The following is a 20,048-nucleotide window of genomic DNA, read 5'->3' as shown; positions in this document are numbered from 1 at the left end:
CACCGGCCTGTAGTTTCCTGCTTCATCCCTGTGACCACTTTTATGAATAGGGACCACATCCACTCTCCTCCAATCCCCAGGTATCACTCCCGTCTCCAGAGATTTGTTGAACAAGTCTTTAATAGGACTCGCCAGAACCTCTCTGAGTTCCCTTAGTATCCTGGGATGGATCCCGTCTGGTCCCATCGCTTTGTCCACCTTCAGTTTTTCAAGTTGCTCATAAACACCCTCCTCCGTGAACGGCGCAGAATCTACTCCATTTTCTCGTGTAACTTTGCCAGACAATCTTGGTCCTTCTCCAGGATTTTCTTCTGTGAACACAGAACAGAAGTATTTGTTTAGCACATTTGCTTTCTCCTCATCACTCTCCACATATTTGTTCCCAGCATCTTTTAGCCTAGCAATTCCATTTTTTATCTTCCTCCTTTCACTAATATATCTGAAAAAATTTTTATCTCCCTTTTTTACATTTTTAGCCATTTGTTCTTCCGCCTGTGCCTTCGCCAAACGTATCTCTCTCTTGGCTTCTTTCAGTTTCACCCTGTAGTCCTTTCTGCTCTCCTCTCCTTGGGTTTTTTTATATTTCATGAACGCCAACTCTTTCGCCTTTATTTTCTCAGCCACTAGGTTGGAGAACCATATCGGCTTCCTTTTTCTCTTGTTTTTATTGATTTTCTTCACATAAAGGTCCGTAGCCATTTTTATCGCTCCTTTCAGCTTAGACAACTGTCTTTCCACTTCTCTTATGTCCTCCCATCCTAACAGCTCTTTCTTCAGGTACTTTCCCATTGCATTAAAGTCCGTACGTTTGAAATCTAGGACTTTAAGTATCGTGCGGCCGCTCTCCACTTTAGCCGTTATATCAAACCAAACCGTTTGATGATCGCTACTACCCAGGTGAGCACCCACTCGAACATTAGAGATACTCTCTCCATTTGTGAGGACCAGATCCAATATCGCTTTTTCCCTTGTGGGTTCCGTCACCATTTGTCTGAGCAGAGCTTCTTGAAAGGCATCCACAATCTCCCTACTTCTTTCCGATTCCGCAGACGGAACATTCCAGTCCGCATCCGGCAGGTTGAAATCTCCCAACAGCAGAACCTCCTCTTTCCTTCCAAACTTTTGGATATCCACAATCAGATCCTTATCAATTTGCTGCGATTGAGTCGGAGGTCTGTAGACTACACCCACATAGATAGAAGTTCTATCTTCTCTTTTCAGAGCAATCCATATCGCTTCTTCCTCTCCCCAGGTCCCTTGCATTTCGGTCGCTTGGATATTGATCTTTACATAGAGAGCTACTCCTCCACCTTTATGACCATCTCTGTCCTTCCTAAAAAGATTATATCCCGGTATGTTTGCATCCCATCCATGTGATTCACTGAACCATGTCTCTGTGATAGCAACAATATCTAGATCTGCCTCTAATATCAGGGCTTGCAGATCATGAACTTTGTTGCTTAGACTGCGAGCATTTGTGGTCATCGCTTTCCAGCTATTTTTCAGCGATAATCTCCTTTTTCGTATGGATTTTTGTGTCGTTTCACTTTCCGTTGCAATACTAAGAAATGAGTTGCTGATATTGCTTATGTTGCAGCCTTTACTACTATCACATCTTTTCTTTTTGCCGGGGGTGGTCTCTATAATTGTCCTTCGTACATACACCACCCCCACCTTCTAGTTTAAATGCCTAGAAAAATATTGTCTAAATTTCTCTGCAAGGTTTCTTTTTCCTGCTGTAGTAATATGTAGCCCATCAGTGCAATATAGCTTCTTGTCCTTCCATGTATTTCCCCATCCTCCTATGTACCTGAAGCCTTCTTGATGACACCAGGCTCTGAGCCATCTATTAAAGTCCTCTGTGTTTTTCATTCTTTGCTCTCCTTTTCCATATGCAGGCAGTATTTCAGAAAAAGCTAAAGTCTTTACAAAAGGTTTCATGCCCTCACCAAGCTCCCGAAAATCTTTCTGTGCTGCAAGTGTGGAGTTGTTGGCCAGGTCATTTGTTCCCAGATGGATAACAACATCAGTGTTAAAATCCTTAGTTTCTTCCTTAATTATAGTCAGTATTTGCCTGGAACTCCTGGTAGCTGAGGATCCTGGAAGACATTTCACTATTTTGGTCTCCTCGCCCTGTGTTCCAAGGTTAATGCCTCTGATGATGGAATCCCCCAACATAATAGTTTTCTGTTTTTGGCTTTTTTATTTGTACTTAGGGTGCTCTTGTTCTCTTGAGTTTCCTTCATTGGTTCAAGTCCCACCTCCCTTCTGTTTTCCTGAGTATCGCAGTGCATTAGTGGAGCGAAGGTATTCTGTAGAGGTAATATTAGTGAAGGTGGATGTTTCTGTGTTACATGTCTTCCTGAGCCTACTGTGACCCATTTATTCCTGGGCTGTTTTATTCTTTGAGGTAGAGGTGGTAAGTTGGTATGATTTTGTGGAGTGATGGAAGCTGCTTTAATTGTATTCAATTCCTGTTTAAGTTTGCAGAGCTCCTCCTTAATACTGGCAAGTTGAAGACAGATGGGGCAAGCCTTAAGCCTCCAAATAGTATGTCTTGGAATTAAAGCACCACAGTGATTGCATAGAATAAAGGTCATCTTGATTGGTTGTGAAGTCCTGATTATATGGGTCTCTATATATGAATAGTGGTCCCTGGGGTTGGTGGGACTATAAGTAAGACTACTAGTAAGGCAGAAATATAGGCTCTATACCACCTAAAACACAGTATTTTAAACAAAACTGCAGGTTCTATCAGTGCTACCCTAAAACACAGGATTTATAACAGGATTTTCCCTACTTTAGTCACCCTGAGCCACAGGCACCAGAAATATAGGCTCTATACCACCTAAAACACAGTATTTTAAACAAAACTGCAGGTTCTATCAGTGCTACCCCAAAACACAGGTATGTAAGTGACATTGCTGAAGGGTTAGAAGGAAAAGTGTGCCTTTTTGCAGATGATACCAAGATTTGTAACAGAGTAGACACCGAAGAGGGAGTGGAAAATATGAAAAAGGATCTGCAAAAGTTAGAGGAATGGTCTAATGCCTGGCAACTAAAATTCAATGCAAAGAAATGCAGAGTAATGCATTTGGGGATTAATAATAGGAAGGAACCGTATATGCTGGGAGGAGAGAAGCTGATATGCACGGACGGGGAGAGGGACCTTGGGGTGATAGTGTCCGAAGATCTAAAGGCGAAAAAACAGTGTGACAAGGCAGTGGCTGCTGCCAGAAGGATTCTGGGCTGTATAAAGAGAGGCGTAGTCAGTAGAAGGAAGAAGGTGTTGATGCCCCTGTACAGGTCATTGGTGAGGCCCCACTTGGAGTATTGTGTTCAGTTTTGGAGACCGTATCTGGCGAAAGACGTAAGAAGACTTGAGGCGGTCCAGAGGAGGGCGACGAAAATGATAGGAGGCTTGCGCCAGAAGACGTATGAGGAGAGACTGGAAGCCCTGAATATGTATACCCTAGAGGAAAGGAGAGACAGGGTAGATATGATTCAGACGTTCAAATACTTAAAGGGTATTAACGTAGAACAAAATCTTTTCCAGAGAAAGGAAAATGGTAAAACCAGAGGACATAATTTGAGGTTGAGGGGTGGTAGATTCAGGGGCAATGTTAGGAAATTCTACTTTACGGAGAGGGTGGTGGATGCCTGGAATGCGCTCCCGAGAGAGGTGGTGGAGAGTAAAACTGTGACTGAGTTCAAAGAAGCGTGGGATGAACACAGAAGATTTAGAATCAGAAAATAATATTAAAGATTGAACTAGGCCAGTTACTGGGCAGACTTGTACGGTCTGTGTCTGTGCATGACCGTTTGGAGGAGGATGGGCAGGGGAGGACTTCAATGGCTGGGAGGGTGTAGATGGGCTGGAGTAAGTCTTAACAGAGATTTCGGCAGTTGGAACCCAAGCACAGTACTGGGTAAAGCTTTGGATTCTCGCCCAGAAATAGCTAAGAAAAAAAAAAAAAAAATTTAAATTGAATCAGATTGGGCAGACTGGATGGACCATTCGGGTCTTTATCTGCCGTCATCTACTATGTTACTATGTTACTCCCCCTTAAATTACAACATTGATACTGTGACTCTACCTGCCCTTGAACTGAAGAACTGGTATGCAGCCCTGGAAGTGGAGGAAATGAAAGCATCCCAGGGAGAGGAAGGACAAAAGTTCAAAATCCCCAAAGTTGCTGGATCAGTGACCAATAGGAGGTGTGAGATAGTGGTGGTTGGTGATTGCCTTCAAGAGGTACAGAGGCATCTATCTGCAGACCAGACATGATGTCCCAAGAGGTATGATGTCTGCCTGGTGCCAAGATGTTTTGGAGAGGTTTCCAAAACTCATCAAGCCTAATGACTATTATCTGATGCTGTTCATCCAGGTTAGCACTAATGATACTGCTAGGTACCCCTCCAAACATATTAAAAGTGACTTTGTGGCTCTGGTAGAGAAGGTGAAGCGGTCAGGTGGTATTCTCATCGATCCTCCCTGGCGAGGGACAAGGCAAAAAGCTTGCATCCTGGAGATGAATGTGTGATTGAATGGATGGTGTCATCGAGAGCCTTTTGGCTTCCTGGACCATGTGATGATTTTCCAAGGACTGCTGAGCAGGGATGGAAGTGAAGTGAAGGGAAGTGTCTTCAGCAGCAGAGTGGCTAACCTACTGAAGAGGGCTTTAAACTAGAATTGTTGGGGGAAAGTTGATCAAAGCCCCTAGGTGAGTATAAGCCCTCAGGTAAATGAACCCCTCAGGTAAATACCTCTACTCAAATGGAAAAGAGGGCAATGTCTGGAAAGTATGGGACACTAGGTTCTGGATCTAGAGGCTGTGATGGAAGAGAATGAGTTGGATTTAGTGGCGATCACAGAGATGTGGTTCTCTGAGAACCATAACTAGGATATAGTTATACCGGGCTATAATCTATTCAGGAAAGACAGGATAGGAAGAAAAGGAGGGGGAGTGGCATTATATTTAAAGCCAAACAATTATAGGGTCTGAACGGTAAGGAAGAGGCACTGTGGATTGATCTGGAAATGTATTTACATTGGTGTGATATACAGGCCTCCTTCACAGACAGATGAAGTAGACGGAGATTTAATAGTAGACATTCAGAATATAGCTGTAAAAGAGGAAGTATTACTAAAAAAATGATTTTAACTGTCAGATGTTGTTTGGGATATCCCTATTGCAGGGTCTTCTAGAAGTAGGGAGATTCTACAGTTGGTAATGGAACCCACACGGGATGGGGGCATACTGGACTTAGTGCTTACAAAAAGGGAAAGTGTTTCTGATGTTACAGTAGGTGATCGAGGCTTGTGCAGATGAGGACAGAGCTTGCAGGGACAGGGACAGAACTCGCAAAGACGGTATGGGGATGGATATAGATCCCGTGGGGATGAGGACAAATTTGCCCCAGTGTTTATTCTCTACTGCCAATGACAGTTATGTTGGCTGGACCTTAGATTACATCAGCCAGGGCTACTTACAATTTGCTACCAGTCTTATGGCTCCTTTTACTAAGGTGCACTAGCGGTTTTAGCATGTACTTAGCGCGTGCTACAATGCCACACGTGCTAAACGCTAACGCCTCCATAGAGCTTGCGTTAGTATTTTTTGTTTAGCGTGTGGTTTGCGCACGCTAAAAACGCTAGTGCACCTTAGTAAAAGGAGCCCTTAATGTCCTCTATTATTTCCCTGTGCCTTAATTCCTGTCATGTTTTCCTTCTGTATTCATTATCAACCAAGCAAGCCCAAGTAGTGTATTGAATGCAAAGCATGAAAGGTTAACAGTTGTATTGAGGCTTTGCCTAAAACACTTTTGGCATCAAATGAGCTCAGTGTAGACGTTTCAAATGACAGCTCCCAGCAGCTTCTGTCACCTCACAGAAACAGTTTGTAAAATGCAGTGCATATTAATCTGCATTTGAAAAACTTAAATGGATTCAATTTGTATACTCTCAGCTTCAGAAATGATCCTGGAGCATGGATGTTGTTTGACAAGAAGGAGGAACTAGAAGTGACTGAGCTTGGAGAGCACTTCTGCAGTCAAGAAGAAATGCAAACATTAAAATACCTTAAAAGGGGCATAATCGAAAGGGACATCTAAGTCCGTTTACGTCCATCTCGCAAATTGTCCAAAGTTAAAAAGAGCCTAAGACACATTTTTGAAAGATACGTCCAACTTTTTTTTACTTTCGAAAATCGTCTAATTATACGTCCTGCTGATCTGATCGTCCAAGCCGCTAAATTGTCCATCTTTATACCACATTTCCGTCCAACTTTCCGTCCAAGTCCAAAATGCCTAGAACAAGCCCTGTTGGACGTGGGAGAGGTCTGCAAAGTGATGGACTGCACACCCAGACATGCCACCTAAATAGTGGGGTATCTTACAGGGCACTGCTGTGAACTTCACAAAAAGGGTGCCATGGCTTCTCCTCACTACAGCTCCCTTATAGGTGACAGTGAGCCCTCCAAATCACCTCCAGAATCCCCTAGACCCACATATCTATCACCCCAATAGCCCTTATGGCTGCAGGAGCCACTTATATGCCAGTAAAAAAGGGTTTTGGGGGTGTATAGGGCAGTGCACATGTTTCAGTATCAATGTAGTGATTACAGGGGCTTATGGGCATGGGTCCTCCTCTCTATGGGTCCCTAACACACCCCCAAGATGACTTAAGCTGCTTCTAGGCTGGACGACTAGGCTTTCCTATGCCAGGCAGCCAGATGATGATGGTCTGGAGGCTGAAATGTAAAGTTGTGAATAACATTTTTATGGGGGTGGGGGGGGTTGGTGATCACTGGGGTAGTGTGTGGGGGTCTGTGTTATGTGTTTGCAGTGCTTATCTGGTGAGTTTAGGTGGGTTTTTGTGACTTATACCATGTTTTACATGGTCTAAGTCACAATGTCCAAGTTCTGTCTAAGCTCTGTTGTAAAACTTTTGGTTTTATATGCTGTACGACTAAGTCTAAGCCGGCCTACATCCCGCCCAACTCCCTCCCTCAACACGCCTCCCAAAACGCCCCGTTTAGCTTTGGACATTGAGCAGCACTATGAAGGCCTAGGTTGTTTTTAAATACGTCCAAAACCGGGTTTTATTATCGGCGCTTGGATGTTTTTGAGAAATGTTCATCCAAGTGCCAACTTAGGCCGGTTTTTGACGTTTTTCTCTTTCGATTATGAGCACCTAAGTGTTTTGACAAATTCAACAAGATTTTAGAATGTGAGACTTAGAGGAGCTAAGCATTTTCTGTCTAATGTAGATTAGATTAGATGTAGATTGGAGGAGTGTGTGGCGCAGTGGTTGGATCTACAGCCTCAGCACCCTGGGGTTGTGGGTTCAAACCCCGCGCTGCTCCTTGTGACCCTGGGCAAGTCACTCAGTCCTCCATAGCCCCAGGTACATTAGCTAGATTGTGAGCCCACCGGGACAGAGAGGGAAAATGCTTGAGTACCTGATTGTAAAACCGCTTAGATAACCTTGATAGGCGGTATATAAAATCCTAATTAGTAGTTTTAGAAAAATATACACATTGTAAAGCATGATAGGCAGGGTGTTGTGCTTTAGAAAGGCTGGAAATACAAACACCAGGGTCTTATGCAATGAAATCTTGGATGACTGTCCTGTTCCTCTGCTATAAACACCAAACCACAATCTCCAATCATCTCAAGCAGACTTTCTTTCTCTTCCACCCCCTTCTTGTCTCTGCTTAGATATCTCTAGAGACTCCACCTTCTGCTATCCCAATCCTCATTTGTGGAACTTTCTCCTCCCTTATAAAGGGTAATAGATAAAGGGTCATGGATTTGATATACAAGGTTTGTTCAAAAAGTTCCAGGACAGTTTGAATTGTGCACCAACAGAAGTTCTTTTGAGATGCGCTAGGCGGCATTGAGTAGCTTGAAACCTCACAAGTAACCTCCCTTTTTCTGTTTGTTGGTATCTGTTTTCGTCTCCGAGCTACATCAGTGAAAGTGTGTTTTCATGATCGGCTGTTTTTTATCATGTGCAACCTCAATGAGCAGCGCAACAGCGTGAAGTTCTGTTTTACATTGGGTAAGACTGCTACAGAAACTTATGAAATGTTGAAAGTGGCTTATGAGGAACATTTCATGAGTTGTGGAAGGTGTTTTGAATGGTATTCATGCTTCAAAAGTGGTTGGGAATCATTGGAAAACTATTCGTGAACTGGAAGACTATCAATGTCAACTGATGATGATCATGTTGATTAAGTGAGGGTCCTTGTACACACTAATCAGCAGTTAAGAACTGGCAGAGGAATGCAACTTCTCCTTTGGTTCATGCCACATCATTCTAACAGAGAAGTTGAAGATGTCTTACATTGTGGCAAAGTATGTTCCATGGTTGCTGACCAACGACCAGAACAACTGCAAAAAATGTGATGACAGTTCATCCCCAGCCATCTTACTCGCCTAATTTGACCCCTGCTGACTTCTTATTGTATCCTAAACTTAAATTCATGCTGAAAGGAAAGCAATTCAACACCATTGAAGACATAAAACAAAATTTGATGCAGCGACTTTTGGCGATTCCTGAAGATGTGTTTAAGGACTGTTTCCAGAAGTGGAGACGACGTTGGGAAAAGTGTACACATAGGGAATGGGAGTACTTTGAAGAGGACCCAATGAAATAAGTTGTAAGATTGTTTAATAAAGTTTTATAAAATCAGTCCTGGAACTCTTTGAACAGACCTCATACTGCCTTTCTGTGGTACAACCAATGTGGTTTATACAGTATTTATTATATGCAGGTACTTTCTCTGTCCCTAGTGAACATAAGAATAGCCAGACTGGGTCAGACCAATGGTCCATCTAGCCCAGTATCATGTTTCCACAGTGGCCAATCCAAGTACCTGGCAAAACAGTAGCAACATTCCATTGGACTTTTCCTCCAGGAACTTGTCCAAACCTTTTATAAACTCATCTACATTTACCACTGTTACCACATTCTCTGGCAACTGGTTCCAGAGCTTAACTATTCTTTGAATGAAAAAATATTTCATCCTATTTGTTTTAAAAGTATTTCCATGTAATTTTATTGAATGTCCCCTGGATTTTGTAATTTTTGAAAGAGTGAAAAATTGATTCACTCTTACCCATTCTACATCACTCAGGAGTTTGCAGACCTCAATCATATCCCCCTCAGCCATCTCTTTTCCAAGTTGAAGTGCCCCAACCTCTTTAGTCTTTCCTCATATGAATGGAGTTCCATCCCCTTTATCATTTTGGTCACTCTTCTTTGAACCTTTTCTAATTCCACAGTCTAAGTTCACAATCTGTTATGAATAGGCTTGTGAAGGGTCAAATTCCTTATTTGTAAGAGATTTGAAATGGTCATTTGATTAAAAAACAGTAACACCATAGCTGGCTTATGCAGACCAATAACCTAAGTTGATTTCTTCTTGCAATGAGTGAAATCATTTGTGACAAGAGAAACAATAGCACCTCCCCATTTTGCTTAAGCTGATAAAGTCACATCATTACAAACTGTGGCAAGGAGAGGTGTCATTTTTGGTGGGGGAAGGAAGGATGTTCAAAATCTACAGCAAAGATTGCAAGCATATGGTATAAAGGAGGGACTGCTCTAAACAGGGGAAGGACTGACTCAGTTTCATAGCTAAGTTTGAAGATTTGTTTCTGAATACACTTTTATTCTTGCTCTTAATTGGCATGTTGGGAAATGTTTAAAAATATCCATTGAACAAACTAATAGATCTGACCACCACTAGATGGAGGGAATTTTGAAGGTCACTATTTATTGGAAAATATATCAAAAGCTAGATTTTTTTTAGAAAAGAGTGACAAGGCTTTCACAAACCGGGGGTTCAAAGAACTAGTAGAATTTGAAGACATTAGGGAATAGGTTTGAAGAAATCAGAATCGTTTGTGATTTAGCTTAAATCCCTAAGGGGCTTATAATCGAAACAGAAATATGTCTAAAATCCCGCCCAAATCAGCACTTGGACAACCTTAATGACAGGTATTGAGGGAGAAAAGCTCCAGCCAGAAAAATGTAGTTAATAATTCTTAGGTAGAGAAAGTCTAGGTTTAGAGGTCAGGAAAAAGAAAAAAGTGTTAAGAATCATTTAAACTCATTAAGTTGTAGAATCTTCTTCCAAACTGGCCAGATTTGGGGAAAAGCGCATGAGCTAATTGGAAAAGTTAAACAATCCTTTGCCTATTTCAGCAGGTGCCACAACATTCATCCTTTACTCCAACTGAAGACAATATTCAACTGAGGGTGGATTGCAAGAAATACTACCGCATTTCCCCAAAAACACACTAAGGTTTATTTTCAGGTATGTCTTATTTTTTTCATGTACAACAATCATCTATCTCTCCCTTTATCTCCTCTACCCAAATTCTTCCTCTTTTCTTTCTCCCCCCCCCTGCCCCCCATGTGCAGCATCATTCCTCCTCTCTCACCCATCCCCTTGTGCAGCAGAACCCCATCGACCCTCCCACCATGAGACTGACATACCTCTACTCCAAGGCCTCCTAAAGCAGCATGGGTGGGAGTTGCTGAATCGACGAGACCATTTTTTTTTCATCAAATCAAGCAGTATTAGTGTCAGGAATGGAGTCAGGGAGTATCGGGGACATTTGGGGGGGGGGATCCCTTCGGGGGTCGATCTTAACTAAGGCTTATTTTCGGGATAGGTCTTATTTTCAGGGAAACAGAGAATACTCCAGCAACTATGATTAAAGAATTTTAGATACCAATGCCTTACTTAATGTAGAGATAAGAGCTCATTTAGGAACATTCTGAAACACAATTATTTGTAGATGCATTTCTCTGAGAAATTTATTTTAAGTAAGGATTGAATCTGTTTGCTTTGTTCTAACCTTGTTCTGAATTTTATAATATTTTATGTATGTAACTATTTGTAAATCGTTTTGGAATAAAACTGTATATAAATTTAAAAAATAAACAAAATATTGTGGTGAAAAGTCACATTCAATTGTTCCTTACTCTCCCTCAAATGCCATCTTGAGCAATGGTACACCAGATCCTAGAATTCCAGCAGTGGATTTGAATCTTCCTATTTATGGACAAGTGGTTCTGGGTCCCATTGAAGATATGGCAGTGATAGGTCTGTTCTTCCAAGCCCAATGCTAACAGTTACATGGGTAGGTCACATAGGACAGTCTGCACTGAGACTTCAAGAACCAGTTATAAAATTTAGTTGATATAGTACTGTACTTCACTTTGGAATTGTCTGAGGAGTTTATAAATCAAGGCTACTGTTTTTTACAATATAATCTAAAAACTAACAATATAAAACCACAAAACTTTGCAAACAAATCAAAATAATCCACAGATAAGTATTAAAATATGCAATCCCCTTATAAGCTTCTAGAAAAAAAAAAGGAGATAAGATGATTGACAGAGTTTCTTTCCTATCACCAGGTAGCTAGGGTTGTACAAATTAAAAATAAAAAATAATCTGAGACATACCGGTAAGAGAAAACCCCAAAACAAATTACAGGTCTATATTTAAGTAATCAACAAATACCCATGACTTCTCCCCTCTTCAAACCTTTTATTGGTACCTTGTCATATAACCAAAGATCAAAACTGGTCCATAACCCATTACCACAACTTACTGGGATTCTCTGACAAGGAAAAAATGGAAGAATCAAATACAGCCATGAAAAGGCCTTCCTGAAATATGTTTTGAGGCTGGCCTTGAATTTTTTAAATGCTGATTCTTACCTTAGTCCAAAAGGAAGCTCTTTCCAAAATTGTGGAGTAGCGACTGAAAGAATAATTTGTCTAGCTGCTTCTCAGTATATTATCACCATAAAATAGTTAGGTATCATAAGTGTATTTTGTGTCTGAGAGCACAATAAAAGAAACAAGGTGGAAGGGATTAACAGATTAGCTACTGTAAATAAATTGGTAATCCAGTATAGAATGTTCTGTGACTTGATCTATAGAAACTGTTTGAAATGTGACTGCTTGTTTGCACAAAGTGAAAAACTAAGAACAATGCTATGCTCACTACTTTATAAATTGTATTGCTTGACTATAGTGTTCTTAGAAAGGGGAAGATATTTATAGAGAATTAAATTGGAAGTGTATGTCGTGCTGCTAGTAAATGCTCAGAGAAAGAAAGTACGGAATTACGGGGAGAAGTTTGAAGAGCAAGGCTTTACTTGTATGGCAAGAGTCACACATATCAAACATGACCCCTTTATTGCAGGCATAGAAAGCACACTTCTCCCCCTCCCAGAGGCCTGCCTTGTCCTCCTTGCTGCTCCTCTTGGCCCTCAGCCAATTGCTGTCATCCTCTGCCTTTGAAGTAACCTGCACAGGCCTAACTAACTTTAGGGTGGGCTCAAGTGCAGACCAAGGTTGTTTCAGTTTTATGGCCTGCTGAGGTCATGATGTCAAATGTGGGTTTTGCAACCCTATTTGGGGTTACAACCCACAGTTTGGAAAGCCCTGCACTAGAGCTAACTTGGATGCTGGGCTTGATGGACCTTCGTTCTGTCCCGATATGGCAATTCTTATATTCTTATGTACTTATCCTAGTGTCTTTAGTGAGGAGAATGATTTATGCCTATTGACAATTTGAATGTTGGGAAGAAACTAAGGATCAAAACATATGAGGAATCTTCAAAAAGTTTCTGCACTTTCATTTTTTTTAAACATTATTTATTAAATATCTGAAAAGCAAATTACATTACTACCTGCAAGGTGAGCCTGCTTGCCTGACTGACTAGGCACATGACATTCTATGACACGCCCTCTTATCACTTTTCTCGCCCCAACCTTTTCCCGTGAAAATATAAACGTGTGGGAATTTTTGAATAACTCTTGTATACAGTATACTTTGAAGAAGAGAAGGAAGAGTGAAGAGCATATAAAGACATTCAGATTCACTGTAGACCCAAATAATGTTGATGGTGGGGGGGGGGTCTAAGATATTTAATCACATTATAAATGAATCACTGTTACCAGAGGTGTAGCTACCATTTAATGAGCTCGACAAAATATCTAGGTCTGCCCAGCAGTGGGGGCTGGCTAGGGTTACCATATTTAAGTCTGGAAAACCCCAGACACATGACCCCACCCAATTCCACCCCCAACCCTGCCCAGTTCCACCTACAGCCCCACTCTATTCCACCCCCAACCCTGCCCAGTTCCACCTACAGCCCCACTCTATTCCACACCCCCAGCCCCGCCCAGTTCCACCTACAGCCCGCCCTATTCTGCCCCAGACCCACCCAATTCCACCTACAGCCCCACCCAGTTCCAACCCCAGCCCCGCCCAGTTCCACCCCAGCCCCGCCCTATTCTACCCCCCAGCCCTGCCCAGTTCCACCTGCAGCCCTGTCCTATTCCACCCCCAGCCCCGCCCTATTCTGCCTCAGCCCCACCCAATTCCTACAGCCCCGTCCTATTACACCCCAGCCCTGCCCAGTTCCACCTACAGCCCCGCCCTATTCCACCCCAGTCCTGCCCTATTGGTGCCGCCATTGGAAAGTAGGTTAAAAGTAACAATAATACGTGCTGCCATGACATTTTATCAATAGTCAGAAATGTTTATGGCAGAACTTTGTAGGGCACCATGAGACAGAAGAGACTCCTGCGGTATGGGGTGCTTTTGAATTTCAGAAAAGAATGATGCGCCAGGCAGCGAGGCAAAAAAATCCCGCTGAGGTTTCCCTACTGACTTCTGAACTATTAGGATGTAAAAGCGATCCTACTACAGTGCCAATGCTGTGGAAGCTCTGAGCCTGCGTTTTGGGCAGACCCTGCTGTTAGATTGTGCAAATTAAATGGACACCATGAGAACAAGTAGAGCATTGCACAGGCTCTGTCTTTGCTCTTGCTGATAAGGGCTGGTGTGAAAAATGCAATTTTCACTAATATCTTTGCAAATATACCATGTTGTATGGCTATATTTGCCAGCCCTAGGGTTACCACACTTCTGAGAGAACCCAGACATGCCCTCTTTTTAGAATCCTGGATGGACTTTCCAAAACCTGGAAGTTTGGGTTTTGGAAAGTTCCGCATCTGGAGGGCTTCTGAGCATGCGCGGATAATGTCACACACATCCGCGCATGCTCCAGCCCTCCAAACGTGGCCAGAGTTAGAACATAAGAACATAAGCAGTGCCTCCGCCGGGTCAGACCATAGGTCCATCCCGCCCAGCAGTCCGCTCCCGCTCATCGGGAAGAGAGGCTACTAGGACTGGCCATAGGATCTGACGCCATCATGTAGGTAGGTATGTACTGTTTCATTTACATCTTTGGGGGTTGGGAGTAGAGAGTTGCGCGGGGACAGAAATCCCACCCATCCCCGCCAAAGTCCCACCCGTCCCCGCGAGGAATCCCACCTGTCCCCACCCGTCCCCGTGAGGAATCCCTCCGTCCCCACCCGTCCCCGTGAGGAATCCCCTCCGTCCCCACCCGTCTCCGCGAGGAATCCCCTCCGTCCCCGCCCGTCCCTATAAACTTCAGAAATACGGTAGTTATTTCATTTAATTATGCTACTGAATTAAAGGCTCTGATAGAAACCCATTTACAAATAAGCAAAAAGACTTTATTAATTTGAAAATATTAATTGGGAAGAATACATACTTTGTAAACGGGTTTCTACCAGAGCCTCTAATGTTTATAAATTTTTATCAACACAACTAATATACTACTTTATCCTGAAGCAAAAAAAAAAAAAAAAAGAAATAGAATTCTTTTCCTACCTTTGTTGCCTGGTTTCTGCTTTCCTCATGTTCTCATTCAATTCCTTCCATCCACTGTCTCTCTTCCTTCTGCATCTTCCATTTGCTCTGTTACTGTGCCTCTCCCTTTCTTCCCCCTTCCAAATTGGTCTGGCACCCATCTTCTTCTCTCCGCTCCCCCCATAGTCTGGCATCTGTCTTCTTCCCTGCCAGCGTCTTCTCCCTACTCTCTCTTCCTCATTTCCTTTCAATGTCCTTCTCCCCCTCATCTTCCCCATGTCCTTTCAGCGTCCTTCTCCCTCTCTGTCTTCCCCATGGCCTTTCAGCGTCCTTCTCCACCCCTTTGTCTTCCCCATGTGCTTTCAGCATCCTTCTCCCCCCTCTGTCTTCCACAAGTGCTTTCAGAGTCCTTCCCCCCCCCGCCCTTCCCATGGCCTTTCAGCGTCCTTCTCCACCCCTTTGTATTCCCCCATGTGCTTTCAGCGTCCTTCTCCCTCCTCTGTCTTCAAGTGCTTTCAGAGTCCTTCCCCCCCCTCCTGTCTTCACCAAGGCCTTTCAGCGTCCTTCTCCCCCCCCCTCCTTCTCTACCGCCCCGGGTGCAGCACAGCCAGCCAGGTCCCCTTACTTTTGTGGCACTTCCCCGACCGACCGACAACAGCCCGGGTCCGACAAACCTCCCTGCCCTTAACCGCAAATCTAAATTACCTTCTTACAGCTGCTGTAAGAAGGTAATTTAGATTCGCGGCTACAGGACCGCTACCCCTCTCTTGGTAGCCACTCGAACCGCGAGGCTACTTTCCTTCTCCTTACCTGCCCTCCCTGCAGCACAGAGCCGAACGGAAGTCTTCCCGACGTCAGCGCTGACGTCGGAGGGAGGGAGGGCTTTGTTTAAGCTTTGTTTAAGCCCTCCCTCCCCTCCGACGTCAGCGCTGACGTCGGGAAGACTTCCGTTCGGCTCTGTGCTGCAAGCAGAGAAGGTAGGGAGAAGAAGAGCCGCGCGACTGAGTACATCCAGCCCCGCAGGAGCCGCGCGACACTCGGAGGCGGCCCCATGGGATCCCCGCGACCCTAGGGGGCGTCCCCACGGGATCCCCGCGACCCTAGGGGCGTCCCCACGGGATCCCCGTGACCCGAAGGGGGAACCCGCGAGATGCCCGCGGGTCCCGCGGGATTCCCGTCGTCCCCGTTCCCGTGCAGCTCTCTAGTTGGGAGTTGTTCAGTAACCACTGGAAGAGTATGGGGGATCATATTTACATCCTTCCAGTGGTCGTCTGGTCAGTTTGGGTATCCTTTTGGCACATATTCATTATTAAAAGAGGTCTAGCCCAGATGTACAAATTGTACCCTGGCCATATTCTTAAATTTTTCATTATGGCAGAAAACATCCTAAGTCATAAGCCCACTCTAGTCCCGCCCACACCATGCTTTTAACACTCCCCCACTTTATGCCACTTTGTGGATGTTTTTTTTTTTTTTTTTTGAAAATGAGCCCCAAAGCGTATGTCTAGTTTTTAAACAAACTGTGCATAGGCTTTCTAGAGGCTTCATCGGGCAGAGTGGAGGTGAAATTGCAATGGACAGTACACACATTTTTTAATACATAGACACATGGAGCAGGTGTAAATTTCTGTATTGGCATTTGCAGTTTCCATGGCACTTCCCAGGAACTTATTTTAAAAAAGGTATATCGGTGTATATCTTAGCTTTATAAAACATATGTCTTCTTGCGCTTTTCACCTAGGTGTCTTGTTATACCATCAAGCTCATACTGACCAAACCGCAAGATAATACAATCAATATTTCCAAAATTACTGGTAAGGCGAAATAGGTGGCTTTGTACACCCAAGGAGAGCACTGAAGCAATGTAAAACTGTGTTTTTGTAGAAAGGAACACAAAACAACGAGAGCTAACAGAGATCAGCTTTGTCAATGACATCACGATTCTCCTTAGCAAAACCAAACCCAGGACAACAAAATAATGTGATAAAACAAGAACTGCATCTTTACCTAATACCAGTACTTTAGGAAAGTGAGTAAAGGTTAGTAATCTGCTGTGTGCAATTCCCTTCTTATATCTATAGACCAGTGGTTTCAAAATCAAACCCTTTGCAGGGCCACATTTTGGATTTGTAGGTACATGGAGGGCCTCAGAAAAAAAAAAAAATTAATGTCTTATTAAAGAAATGACAATTTTGCATGAGGTAAAACTCTTTATCTATATATATAAAATCGGAGGTATGTATGTGTGTATGTATGTATGTGTGTGTGTGTGTGTATGTGCCGCGATCACGCAAAAACGGCTTGACCGATTTGAACGAAACTTGGTATGCAGATCCCTCACTACCTGGGGTGATATGTTCTGGGGGTCTCGCGGCCCACCTGCACACGTGGGCGGAGCTACAAACAGAACATCAGATTTCACCCATTCATGTCAATGGAAAAAATGTAAAAAGCTGCCATTCTCACTGTAATTCAAAAATGGTTTGACCGATTTGAACGAAACTTTGTATGCAGATCCCTCACTACCTGGGCTGATATGTTCTGGGGGTCTCGCGGCCCACTGCACACGTGGGCGGAGCTACAAACAGAAAATCTGATTTCACCCATTCATGTCAATGGAAAAAATGTAAACAGCTGCTATTCTCACAGTAAATCAAAAACGGCTTGATCGATTTGAACGAAACTTGGTTTGCAGATCCCTCACTGCCTGGGGTGTTATGTTCTGGGGATCTCTTCACCCAAGAATTTATATGTTCTTGCTCCTGGAGGTGAAACTAAAAATGTTGTTTATAATCAAGTTTTGTGTTAGTTGTATTGTATTCATTTTGTCAAATATTTCACATTATAATTTGAATATTGTACTTTTTATAAAGCTGTAAAAAAATAATTTCATTCACCACTATAAAGTATCTTTATTTGAATCCATTTACAGTGTTATTGCTATAATTAAATACCCGTGCAATGCCGGGGCATCAGCTAGTAGTTTATAAATCTTTCCTTTTGGCTAAGTCTTAATAATAATATTGTAATTTATAGCTAAAGAAGCATATGATGAAGAAACTTATATTTTACTTTTGTGTTTATGATAAACATACCGAGGGCCTCAAAATAGTACCGGGCAGGCCGCATGTAGCCTCTGGGCCACAGATTTCAGGCCACTGCCATAGATAGTCTTTGTGCTGTTGAATTTGTATGAGACAAACACCAGAATCTGACAGCTCTTTAGAGATGTACCCCCTGTTGTTTAAATCAAGGTTAATTCTGAAAGGAAACTGACCGCTGCAGAAATCAAGGATGCAAAAGAAAATCAAACACAACACTGATGATATGTTTTTGTGTTGCAGAGAATAAGAGTTTAGGAAAAGTTTTGCCTCGGTTTATCAATGAAACACACAGGTACACACCAGGAATAATTTCTGTACTGGAAGACACTTTTGATAAATCTCTCAGTATCCTGTGAGAAGCCAGAAATGTGAGTTACTTAGGGCTCCTTTTACAAAGGTGCATTAGGGCCTTAACGCGCGGAATAGCGCGTGCTAAATTGCCACACACGCTAACCGCTACCGCCTCCTCTTGAGCTAAAACACTAGCGCACCTTTGTAAAAGGAGCCCTTAGTACATCTTGCACTGTATTGAAAGTATTTTGCATTTGTGCTGTCTGTGAACTATTGTGAATGTTTCATTAGTTAACCGCTTAGTCATAGGTGGTCTAGAAATTTTAGAAATTAATAAATATATATATATATTTTTTTTTTTTTAAATAATTTTTATTAGAAGCAGTTGCAACACAGATGACACAGATAACCAGCAGTACAATTCACTTATTTATACTTTACGACAAGAATAGACAACTAATTTTTGAAATCCACTATACAATGTTCCCTTACAGAATAAATGAGTACACAATAACTAGTAAGAAGGGACACAGCCAGGCAGCTTCCCTTTACAAATGAACAGACTTGTTTTTTTACTTACAAGGACAAGTTGTATTTTCATTCCGTATACTGTAGACGTCTGGGCAGTTCCGGCGCTGTAAAGCTAAGAGGCTCAGCAGACCAGGGTTAAAAAGAACTGGCAAAAGCACAGCTAGGAAGAGAGTCATCTTCAGCTTTCGTGATCACCAGTGGAGAGCAACTCACTTGTGTTCAGTTATAGACAGGGGAGAGAGCGCACACATACTGCTGGTGCATCTGCGACAGCCTTCGCCAATGCTAATTCATTCCCCCCCCCCCCTCTTGTTGCCTTTTTTGCTCATTCTTCACCCACTAAAGGCTTTGGCTGCCACAGCCTTTGAATTGGCGCTCATGCGGGCTTTCTCCCTTTTTTTTCTTCTTCTTTTTCTTGGAAGCAAAGTATGAAATGTCTGATGCCCTTGCGAGAAATTTAACACGTCTTAGAAATTAAGCTCCCCAGATTTCATTGTGACTCTCGAAGCTGGGAGGCAAAGGTCAGAGGAGGAGAAACCTTGGCAGTCTCGCCACTGCACCCCTGCATTTTGGCAACAGTGTAACATAGATGCTTGCTTCTCTTTACAGAAATATTCTGTGGCTTCCCTCTCACAGGCTGCTAAACCCTCCCCCCCCCCCCTTTCTTTTTGTGCCAGTTGACTGAAGTCTGTGTTTGCAAATACTTATCTGGGGAATTCAGTGCTACTGAAGTCAGCCAGAGAGCAGGTATGACAAATACTGCCTGTGACCAAGGCTGGCATCTATGAGCTACCTGTGAAATGCAAGCTATGCTAGACTCCAGCCAATCTCATGTAGCGCTATGGTGCAAAAGTCTTCAGTTCATTGCGCTTCAGCACAAACAGATTGCACTCGTGCTGTTCGCTCCCCTCCCCCCCCCCAAACAAGCTATCCCACTACTAGGGCTTAGAAAATGAGTTTCAGGGGTCTGTTTACTAAGTTATGCTAAAAGCCAGATGCATAACAGGGGGGTCATAGAGGCCAGTTCAAAATCTGCATCCCTCTGATATTCATCAATTGTCCCTACCTTCAGTTCATTTGGCAAGACTGACTTCCATGCATAATTCTGCCTTTTTTTGCTTCTGAACCCTATCTATGGATTTCTCTTCCATTAGAGCTACATAGTGAACCTTCTTTTATTAAATTTAGAAGTCTATTAAAAAGTTTCGTTTTATTTATCAGTTCAGGATGTAGGGAGGGGGGTATTTTATTATTACATCTATCTATATATATAAAATCGGAGGTATGTATGTGTGTATGTATGTATGTATGTATGTGTGTGTGTGTGTGTATGTGCCGCGATCACGCAAAAACGGCTTGACCGATTTGAACGAAACTTGGTATGCAGATCCCTCACTACCTG

The 20,048-nt window shown here is 43.0% G+C and overlaps 1 protein-coding gene across 7 annotated transcripts in view; it reads right to left on the bottom strand.

Moving 5' to 3' along the window:
• EGF (epidermal growth factor) overlaps window positions 1–19,243 on the bottom strand; it is a 163,300-nt gene extending 144,057 nt beyond the window's left edge. For all 7 annotated transcript variants that reach the window (XM_033955436.1, XM_033955427.1, XM_033955418.1 and 4 more), the window contains exon 1: window positions 18,696–19,243. In XM_033955436.1, the coding sequence (XP_033811327.1) occupies window positions 18,696–18,822 (127 nt within the window). In that variant the 5' untranslated portion in view covers window positions 18,823–19,243. The remainder of the gene's footprint in view (window positions 1–18,695) is intronic.
• Window positions 19,244–20,048: the final 805 nt, after the last annotated feature.

The sequence above is a fragment of the Geotrypetes seraphini genome, chromosome 1 (genome assembly GCF_902459505.1).
Source record: "Geotrypetes seraphini chromosome 1, aGeoSer1.1, whole genome shotgun sequence".
In the NCBI taxonomy this organism is placed as follows: Eukaryota; Metazoa; Chordata; class Amphibia; order Gymnophiona; family Dermophiidae; genus Geotrypetes; species Geotrypetes seraphini.
The sequence above is the reverse complement of the archived record's forward strand: the minus strand, read 5'-3'. Positions and strand labels throughout refer to the sequence as shown.